The 10692-nt window shown below is 36.9% G+C and overlaps 1 protein-coding gene across 4 annotated transcripts; it reads right to left on the reverse strand.

The window, feature by feature from the left end:
* Positions 1-960: 960 nt before the first annotated feature.
* Positions 961-8770, reverse strand: LOC145779546 (hexokinase-2-like). 4 transcript variants are annotated; one of them, XM_082591153.1, is made up of 12 exons: positions 8629-8770; positions 8289-8451; positions 8001-8161; positions 7588-7707; positions 7377-7472; positions 6424-6523; positions 5763-5946; positions 5423-5581; positions 5058-5093; positions 4043-4179; positions 2146-2387; positions 961-2015 (listed from the first exon to the last, which is right to left on the reverse strand). In XM_082591153.1, the coding sequence occupies exons 1-12, from the start codon at positions 8680-8682 to the stop codon at positions 1998-2000; spliced, it is 1470 nt and encodes a 489-aa protein (XP_082447279.1). In that variant the 5' UTR covers positions 8683-8770; the 3' UTR covers positions 961-1997. The 4 variants fall into 4 exon arrangements, with proteins under 4 accessions (XP_082447279.1, XP_082447278.1, XP_082447281.1 ...); XM_082591152.1 differs by lacking the exon at positions 6424-6523 and adding an exon at positions 7000-7099; XM_082591155.1 differs by lacking the exon at positions 5058-5093.
* Positions 8771-10692: the final 1922 nt, after the last annotated feature.

Genomic DNA, 10692 nt, shown 5'->3' on the forward strand with positions numbered 1-10692 from the left:
CTATTTACTTGTGCTATCGTTATTTTGTATTTTGGCCTCCAAGCACGCAGATTTGGCCGCCGAGAAGGAGCTCCCGGTAGGCCACGATGGCTGCCGAAAAAACAACGAGTTTTAAGGCAAAAAGCAGAAATTGTTATATTGTAGAATGTGCAGTAGCTTACATGACTTTAAAAGGGCACCATTGCCCCCCCTGCCCCCCATCTGCAGAAAAATTGAGGGCAGGGGGGGCATTCGCCCCCCCTGCCCCCCCCCGCTTCCGGCGCCCCTGTTTTTAGGGATGGCAAACATTCAATGGGCTGCATTGCATACCGTATGAATAGTATTTATCATTAAACGAGGCGGTTTACATTAGGTGTAAAAGTTTTGGTCAAGTGGCTGAACTGGTTTTGTCACAAGCTTTCACAAACAGGATGTACCAGTAGAGATTGAAAAGCCGGTTTTTCAAAATTCCGATCACGCTATTTTGACAACAACACACCGTGAAATATCTCTCAAGTAGACAGACCAGCTACTCCATCGAAATTTAAGAATTCCTGACCTTAACACTACAACCTTGTGACAATTTTTTTTCAAAAGTTCTCAGCTGATGTCACAAATGCAGCGTTACGCTTTATTTACTTCTGTTTGATCGACCTTCGAGGTTATTTGTTCTGACTATTGTCAAGCATAAAATTGATGTTGAAAATGAGAAAAAAGCTATCGCCCACTGTGACGTGGTTTCTAACGGTCAATATTAGCCACCTGCAGGATCTGTTACAATAGCGCTGTTAGCAAAATCCCGAGGTTTTTTCAAAAAACGAAAACTCTACCTACATTTCTTATATCAAGTGTCGTTGTAGAATAGAAGCAAAAAATGTTGGAATTTCTTTTAATTTAACTTTGCTGCTGATGATTGCAATACAGCGCTATCGCTCGCACAACGTTATCCGATATTATCGCAAACTCTAAATCAATGTTACATAAGGTGCAGATTAATTTAATTACAATACGATATGTAAAAAAGGAAAGCGTGTAATGAATGAAAGATACAGTAAAAACAGGTACATTTGGGGCATCTTTAACGACACCATTATCAATATATCGAACAGTTGTTATGACTATACTTAGTGGGATAATAATGCATAAGAAAAACGACATAAATAGTTTGTGGTATCCGAAAGTGCAGAGGTCTGCAGACATTGAATCAATGTCAAACCGACAGATTTTGCTGTCTGGAAATTATAGTCCACAAACACCGAATTACAAAAAACTTTGGAAACTTGCATTGTATTTCATATGCGAGAACAATCAAGTCTTGGAGAACCATTAACAATAATAGAGCTCGTTAAATATGATACGAATCATGTCGCATTGTACTTGACGAAAAACCCGTATTTGGTGTCACACAGGGAGTGAAGAACCGAACAACGTAGCCATATAATATTTGAACAGACCTTATGCCAGTGCATTGATATTGTTTAAATCAATGGAGATGGCAATTCTGAGTAAACACGCGTTTTTAGGTCGTTTTCAAGTCTAAAAACATTATACAAATAATGCGTCAGTTGGAGATTTTGTGGGCGTACAAAACGTAGCAGGCTTTCTTGCAAAACAATAAGGTAGGCCAGAATGAAATGTACATAAATACCAAAGCGATGACATCCCTGTGTATCGTGAGAGTGTTTCTGCTTTATAAATAACGCGACTGGGAACGCAGTATTTTAGTAATATAAATAAAGATTGCTAAAAAGTGATCAAATCAAATAATACGTCGAATAAAAACGACATTGACCTACAGACTACCGCGTGACATCAAAACTGTGAAAAGCACAAAGTATCTCATGAAAACGCAACGCAGATAACAGGAGTGAGCAGTCATCCAGTGTAAGCATTTCTGTAAGTTTTGGCGTGGCAACACGAATGTAAGTGCGAGGCCATGTATTGGAACCACAGTGAGAGGTGGTTTGTGGCCGCGGAAAGAGCGGAGCATTTGTTCGTAGTATTACTGTGAATTAGTATCAACAAACTCCATTCATCTGAAATACAAAAAAAAATGATTACCTAAATTCATTTTTTGGAAAATAGTTATTTTCATTAATGAAATATGTAAAAATCACGCCAGTGAACATTTGATAAAACGCATTATGTTGTTTGCACATTACATACCTGAGAATTCGTTATGCGATGAGCGACTGCTGTCACTAAGGCGGCCCCTTTTCCGCTGCCATCATACGACAGGGCAAAGTCGACATCGACGTCAGCGTCAAAACATAAATCCTTAACTTTTTCATTCATCACTGTACTGAATGTAGGGTGCTTCTTGTACACAGTGCCATCAACTCCAACTGTAATCCTCATGTCTTTGTCGGGATGATTTGCCTTTATTTTTCGAGCAACGGCCGCAATACCTAACAAAAAACAAACTCAATCAGCCTTCCGACATCAAACTACCGCAAAGGTCATGTGATGCTGTTGCTACTAAAGGTGACTCATTAACGTCATGGAAGTGAGGAAAGTGCAAACTTCACGCAAGTTTGTAAACGTGTTTTCCACTTAATCGCTGGTTAAATGGTGTAATAAAGTTATAAAACGGGATAAAAATAACACTTTTTCGTAAACAATAAAATTTCCAACCACGATTTTCGATCACTGTGCACTACCCCAGACAGCAAAACCTGTCATTTTTACGTTGATACAACATCTTCAGGCGTTGAATCAACATAAAAATGACAGATTATGATGTCTGGAAAACGACACCTCGAGCTACTCAGTGATTTATAAAGAATCGCATTCGACCGTTAGATTATTGTTGTTGTTGTTTTTGATAAAGCAGTTTCACTTTCTATAATAACAGGAAATGTAGGATTACTGCGGCTAAATGTTTTCTATGTCCCAGACTTCTACGTGTTTCTAAAAGTATACTGGGCAGTGCGATTTGAAGAGAAAAGCCCTTTCCTGCATATTATTCAGTTTACTATTACAAAAATAGAATCTTTACAAAGTCATTCTCATTGACAAATAGTTCCAAAGTCTTCACTGTTTGTATTGCGCTCAGCACGTCACGGTGATGTCAATATCATTAGTGACGCCATTGATGATGCAATAGTGCTCACAAAATTTCCGATCGACAACACCTGATGAGTTCACTGTACCTTGCTGGTTTGCTTCCAACAAAAAACATCGACTTATGTAAAGGTCGGTGAACGCAAAGAACAGAAGCGGCGATAGAATTTCTAGAACGTCGCGCAAAACAAAACCAATTAAGGGGGTGGTCGCGAAACGACCAATGAAAATCGAGCAGCGAAGGCGTGGCTCTATCGCAAAGTGAGTCATGGAAAAATACAGGAAGGCCGCCGTATGGCAAATCTATTCAGGCAAGCACGGTAGTTTTTTTTTTTCTATGAAACATGAGCGAGTCTGGGCTTTGTTAAGGATTAGAAAATTGCGAATGGGGCCAGAAAAATAGCTTTAGCTTGAAATGCAGAAAATGCGATAAATAACATACCGTCACTTTAACTTTAGGCTATTGAGTGGCCGTGTTGGCATCCACAACCCATAATCACAAATAATATTTACTTCAAAAGAATTCCGCCAGACCGTCCAGTTAAATTGAGTTCACCAATCAACACCAGACGGAGGTGTAGCCGACGAAGCAGCCAATTGGAAGCACCAACGTGCTTGCGAGGTTATGGCCATGAAAAATTTATCAGTTGCAAGATTCGCTTTCCAGCTAAGTAGATTGTACTCACATGCACAGCTGAAGACGTCATACGAGTCACGTACGAAAGTTACATCAAAACCGTCTCGACAACTCGCAGGATATCGACAGTACAGTCAACAGTCTACACGTGTGTACAGTAACTAGACTCTCAGTCAAACTGGCTTTAAAAGCGACCATGTCAAAACAATGCCTGATGTCGCCACGTCAGCAAACAGGGCAAGAAACAACTACGAATACTACAGGGAGGCATAAAAGAATGCTAGCTCACGTCACAAGTGATCAACGGAAGTCCGTTTGAAGTTGTTGCGCTTCACCTACGTGCTCAACCACAGACGTGCGTACCTGCTGCACAAAGATGAGCTGCTCTTCGCGAAACAGCTTGACATACACGAATGACAATTTCACAATCCATTCTCATAGCGCCGATGTCCAACTTTGCAAGGATGTTTTGGACAGCTGTCATGCCATCAGGAATTGCGCTGTGAAAGAAATCCATGAAATCTCGTGCATTGCGTACGGAAATGCATTATAAAAGTACCTTTGACAACACTTCACATAATTTCAAACGTTTTCGGTGCAACACTGTGGTGCTCGTCAGATGGCAGGTAATTACTTTTTCCAGACGAAGGTATACTATACACATTATTGAGTGGCAAAAGTTTGAATTTCTTGATGTTGATTGAATGTTGTCAATTCGGATAGCAGAATTAAAAAGATTGGTTTAAAAAATGCCAAAACAAGCTGTTTGGCAAATTGCTGTCACACTAACAAAAGTTTTGGCTACAGACCGAGTTTAAACAGAGCAAATTTTTGAAAAAGTGATAAAAAAAACGGTTTCAACTGATCTAGTCACGAGATAAAGCATTAATAGCACGTGTAAACATGTAATAAACACTATATCACACGTTGGCCGGAAGTATGCTGGAAAGAATCTAGCTTAGGCTTTATGGATTCGTGAGTTGTCATATTTATGACAAATTGGTAAAGTATAGATGAAACTATAATATTTAATGTTAGTCATGTTAGATTGAACCAGAATGCCTTCACACTAACCAAGTTTGATTGTGGCACTGATTAAAGAAACAAAGCTCAGTTGAGCAATGTTGAATATGCGCTTTTTGATGCATGTTTTGCCATTAAAAAAGTGATGGAAAAACTAAAAACTGCATCGTCCTGGCATTGAATAAGTAATCAGAGCATTAAAATGATCACGTCAAATCATGATTTCATGCATTTTTGTAACATGCAAAGCAGTCGTTAAAGGGTTAGTAAAATGCTTTTTTTCTAAACTAAGCAAAAAAATCGCTGTATAACCGCCTTGATCAATCACCAGTGAAGCGTGCCCATGTTAACTTACTGTTCTGCATGATGTTTAGGATTGTTCTTTGCCGAGCTTTGTAATAAAAATGAAAGAAATTTAAAATACTTTCAAAACGCATTTCGGAAAAAATTGTTGCAACAAAATCAAAAATTTCAACTTAATTGTCAAGATGATAAGTAAAATGAAACCATTAAGTTTCAGTTCATTTGCAAATGTCACACCATTCCCTCTACACTTGAACAACAAACAACATGCTTCTGGTTAAAACAGAGATTTCTAGTGTTGTCGTTAAGATGATGAAAGCAATCACTGTTAGACATAGAGGGGTAATGTTCGACAGAACAACACTAACAAGCAGTTTAGTTTTGAAATGACTAACCAATAAAGATTTAAAAATATACCTTTCGATTTGTGACACATAAGACGATTCAAAGTTTCCTTTTGTGAACAATGGCGAGTCTTCTTTTATTCCATTGAAAATTACGCCATCTTTAGTTAATTTACACAGAACCAAACGGACAATCTCTCCCATGTACATCCCACTGATCATTTTCTCGTACCTTGACAAAACAATTTGCAGGTATCAGCAATGTGCATTTCATTTCATAATCATTACATTATAATACATTCAGTTTTAATTGGAAAAATAAGTTACATTTATACATACAGAAAAAAAACTAAAAGCACAATATATTTCGATGAGTTGATATCCATTGTGTAGCTTCATCCGCATTTGCTCACCGTTGTTTTCCTTTATTGAGTGAGTGTTCATCAACATGGGCATCATATTCATTTCTAAACTCATCAAGGGCTCCATCATCACCAAAGGCTCCCCACTCCATGTTGACACACATGCTGCCTTCGTTTCCTTCTAGCAATTCAATATTTGACATTTTCTCCATGTAGCATGCATTAGAACCAGTACCTGAAAAAGTGGACCTTCTTCACAATCCATTCTTTTAATTCAAGATCGCAAAATATCAAACAATGCCAAAAAGACTTTTATGCAAAATATGCACAATTTTTATTTCATTTTTACTACTTGATAAAAGTAAAAGTTTTGCAGCACCGATTCGAACTATGTATAATGGCATCGTATGCTTAATTGCTTAAAGATTAACGTTAACAAAATAGCCATCAAGGAAAGTAAGCAAAGCAACTATATTAATGCATGCATTGAAAGCTCGTCCAACTAGCAAATCCTTTAACTGCTTAAGCTGTTGCCATGAATAAGCAAAAAAAAGCATTAAATCTACACTCTGGATGCAGTAGAGTAGTAATATTTAAGCTTTAGTGATTATACCTGCTTATATTGCAAACTTAGCAAAAAAGAATTTGCTTGCTGGAGTTGTCACTACTGCGACATGCAAAATTTTAAACAAACTAAAAAAAACTGATTTACCAATGATTAGTCCAGCACAACATTGCTTATAATCAAAAGAGCAAGACATCATGGTCCCAACTGTATCATTGACTACCGCAATTATGTCCACATCAATATCCTTTGAAGTCAGTGGAAAAACATAATTACTAATAGAATAAAAACTGGTATGATCGCATGAAAACTGGATGAAATTTCACCCAGTTTTGGGTACCGTACTTAAATTTTCTTTGATTCAATGGAAAGATGATGGTGTTGTGAGAGTGGGCAAACTAAACTACATGCAAATGAATTTTGTGCAGACATTACTCCAATTCTTTGAGAAAAATCAACAAGGTGGCATGTAACAAATTAGCTTGAGTGCATTGATGTAAGTTAATTAAAAAAAAACTGCTAAAATTAACCTTTTGTTAGTAAGAGCAAGAAAGCATAAGTAGACCCACACCAATTCAAAATTAGTTCAGTTCAGCATCATCAGCACACACACAAAAGCAAGGTTTAAGTGACATAAAGGAGCATGAAGATTGGAACCAAACATGAGAGAAATGACATTTTGCAGGCAAGCACAGAGACTACACTATGGTTCAGCAAGCGTACCAACAATAAGTCCAACTTTGCAGTGATTGTTTTCATGAGCACAAGACATCAAAGTTCCTACTGTGTCATTCACCACTGCAATAATGTTGCAGTCGAAGTCCTACAAACACAAAGGCACCAAGAGATATTAAAAACAAGATCAACGAACACAGACACAAATATAAATGAAGCTAATAATGTTGAAGCAAAATGTAAACAATGATATAATTCTTTTAAGACTTAAATAAATTATGTTTTTTGTGACAAAACTGGGTGAAATTGTCCATCACTAATTAAAAACAATCTTTATAAAACTATTAAAAACGATTTATCCAAAATATATACGGTACTTTCACAATTTAGCCTAAGCTCAAGTTAATTTACTGTATTCAACTTACCCCGCGACGATCAATGGCTGCTCTAAGCATTTTTACAATGTCTTGTCCAACAACTCCCTTTGCACTGAAACCTTTAGTCCATGTAATTAAAGTGGCCTAAAAAAATATAGCATTTTATTAACACAGTACATTTTCTATCTCTATATGAACAACTCATAAGTTGTAAAAAATGGATTTCACCAGTAGCAGAATCATTACAATTTTATCTTACATGATCTAATCCTTCTTGTTTGCAAGGAAATGAAAATGTAAATCCCACAGGCAACTTTTGATCCAGTAAATCTAAACGTTCCAAAAACTCAGCCATGCACTCAGCGATATGATCAAACAACTGTAAAAGAAAGCGTGTTTTATTGTTCATACAAACAGTTTATGTATTGAGTAATTTAACATATAAAATCTGTTATGTCTTTTGTCTGACCTGTGCTATTCACAATTAAACTGTCAACATAAGACATTTATGTAAAAAAACTAAATCGGTGGAAACTGCCTTGATAACCACATTAGGCCATTTACTTCATTTCCCTCAATATTGTTACAAAATTTCAATGACATGTTTCTAAAATCCTTTTGTAAGCTATGTAACTTTGTACAGAATCATGTTTGATTGAGCTACCAACTTACTTTTTCACCATCACCCACTATTACATCTTCAGGCATTCGATAAATTTGGCTGTCCATTTCAATGCTTGGTGATGGGTCAGATTCAGTGCCTTGCAATATTTTCACTAACAAAACTCTAAAGTTTGTTCCTCCAAGGTCAAGTGCAAGAAAGGACCCAGTTTCTGAAAAAAATACAAAATATTTATAAAGCAACATGAAACAAATGGAACATATGAAGCAACAACAATTTTCTAGCACGCAAAGTAGGCTACATTACTGAACCTAAATCATGTAGATTTTAAAAAATACCTGTTCCATCAGGGAGTGATCTAACGAATGAAGGGATCATTTTGACTTTTGCTGCATCGTTTGTATCTTTTCCAAGGCCCTTTTTCATTTCAAACAACATTTTGTTCATAATTTGCACCAGTCTTTCATCACTGATATTGAGCTCTTGCTCAATGCTTTTTACCTGATAAAACAGAATCTCAGTGAAAATTAAACCAAAAAAGCTAGTGACGACAAGCAACGAAGAAAAGTGCTCTTTGTTGTACTTGGCAACTTAGGCTACTTGATGATATACGGTACCTTTTTGAAAATGACAGTCGAGTTCAAAGAACAAAATTGCACAACTTTTTTATTGACTTACTTTTCTTTCTAAAGCTTCTGTCAGGTGCACTTCATGGTAATGTATTTTCGACATTTTTAATTTTTGTTGCAAAAACGCTTGGAAAATAGAGACTGTTGAAAAGCTTGCTGCTTGTAAATTATAAATTACACTTTTTGCTTGCTGAAAGATGCGAGAATGAAATACTACAACTCGCGCTCATTATAAATACGCCAAAGCACGTCACAAAAGGGGCGGATGAAATTTGACCAATCAGCTGGTTGAATTTTTCGCATTCTTTTTAGAGAAGGGCGCCAACACAACACAACCGAAAATGTTTGTTTCTCTATTATTTTTTGCTCTTCGCTGTAGCGCAAAAATTTTTTCATTCTATTTTTCTATAAGCTCAGAATAATCCCACACGCATTCCCGCACGCAGTGTCAGCGTTGCCAAAAAAAGCATTTTTTCAAACTAAAAAAAAATTGGTACTTAAAGTTGAGTATTCTTTAAAAATAACGTTACTAAAATTTAAGTTCAATAAAATAAGTAAATCTTTAAGAGACAGACAACAATTTTTTTCATATACAGTACTTACTCGACATTCTCAAAGTAATTTTAACTAAGCTTGACCCATGCTGATGCTTGACCTTATTTTTCAAAATACGATACTATAACATAATTTGAACCAAACTTAACAGTTTAATTTCAAACTAACTTTTGGCTGAAGGAAGAAATCTTTCTTTCCAGCTAGGAAACAGTTTCTATTTACATTGATTCGATCTCATAGCTCTCCATTCACGGGCACCAAATGGATTAAATAATTTTCCAGCAACAATTATCTGGACCGCCGCAGGGCGGCACGTCTGGGGGCGGCACTTTAGACTACGATTTTTGAGTTTGATTATAATCTGATAAAAAAACGCATTTCATTTTTACATGCTTTTTCTTGAAGGGGCGGCAAAATCTGAATCCGCCCGGGCGGCACGTCTGGGGACGGCACTTTCAGACTACGATTTTTGATTTTGATTAAAATTTGATAAAAAAAACGCATTTCATTTTCACATGCTTTTTCTTGAAGGGGTGGCAAAATCTGAATCCGCCCCGGGCGGCACATTCCCTAGCTACGCCACTGTGTAAAAGTGTTATTATTTGCACTGAAAAACTTTTTCAGCACTGCTTAGAAGTAAATCCTGGTGTTTATATTATAAACCCCTGTTCAGGTTTCTCGAGGGCGTCTGGCAATTTATGCACAAGTTTAGAGGTTGCGACAAAGATTTGGCCTACATTCGTGGATTTTCAAGCTGATATTTTTGACCTGAAATTTGCATAGATTTTCAAGTTGACAAATGACAAAACCTGTAAGGTGGCAATTGACTAGTAGACCGTAGGCCTATGGTTGTCTCCCTGTCATTATGGGAACTTGTGCATAGGCTAGGCCTATTACTTGCATATTTCAAACATGTACTTTGTTATTGTTTGTGATAAATAAACTTCTGATTGATTTTACAGTGTGTTTTTCCATACGTATTAGACTAGAATTAGTTCCTCGACAATGTTGTCTGATTCTGAAGACATTTGACTGACAATGTTGTTGAAAGGTCTGTCGACGTAGAAGGGGGAAGCTTTTGTGAACATAGGCTACCACTCATTTTTGCATTTTTGAGGGACTGTCTTCTATATTCTGTTTCTATATTAATGAAGTGGTGTTAATTTTGCTTTATCGATGAATAGGCTAGGCCACTAGGAAGCCTAAGATCAGAATTGTTTTGCAGTCGATCGATGTATGGTGAGTGAAAAAGATAGAAAATTTTGCTTATTTTTCACGCTGGTAGCGTAGGCTACTCTCGAAAAACGGACTATTGGATTACGATTTCGAAAAATGATACTTTTTAAATCACCCCTGTGAAAAATTGTCGACGAACTAGCTCTTTTGAGTCATCTAGCGGAAACAATCTTTATTTCTAACAATTGAATAAGACTGTTCACCAGCCAAACATGTTTGGTTGGTTTAGCCTACGCCCTACAGCAAGGGGTTCTTAAACTTTTTTTTAACGCGGACTCCTTAAACAAAATTGGTTTGCGAGGACCCCCTTTGTGGCCTAGTC

This window comes from Aplidium turbinatum, chromosome 11 (assembly GCF_918807975.1).
Source record: "Aplidium turbinatum chromosome 11, kaAplTurb1.1, whole genome shotgun sequence".
In the NCBI taxonomy this organism is placed as follows: Eukaryota; Metazoa; Chordata; class Ascidiacea; order Aplousobranchia; family Polyclinidae; genus Aplidium; species Aplidium turbinatum.

Excerpts from the sequence above, each read along its gene's own strand:
- LOC145779546 (XM_082591153.1), bottom strand. The coding sequence starts at position 8,682 with ATGTCGAAAATACATTACCATGAAGTGCACCTGACAGAAGCTTTAGAA. Across the intron at positions 7,473-7,587 it reads AACAAGAAGGATTAGATCAT|GCCACTTTAATTACATGGAC; the intron begins GTAAGATAAAAT and ends ATATTTTTTTAG. Across the intron at positions 2,388-4,042 it reads AGCTCATCTTTGTGCAGCAG|GTATTGCGGCCGTTGCTCGA; the intron begins GTACGCACGTCT and ends GTTTTTTGTTAG.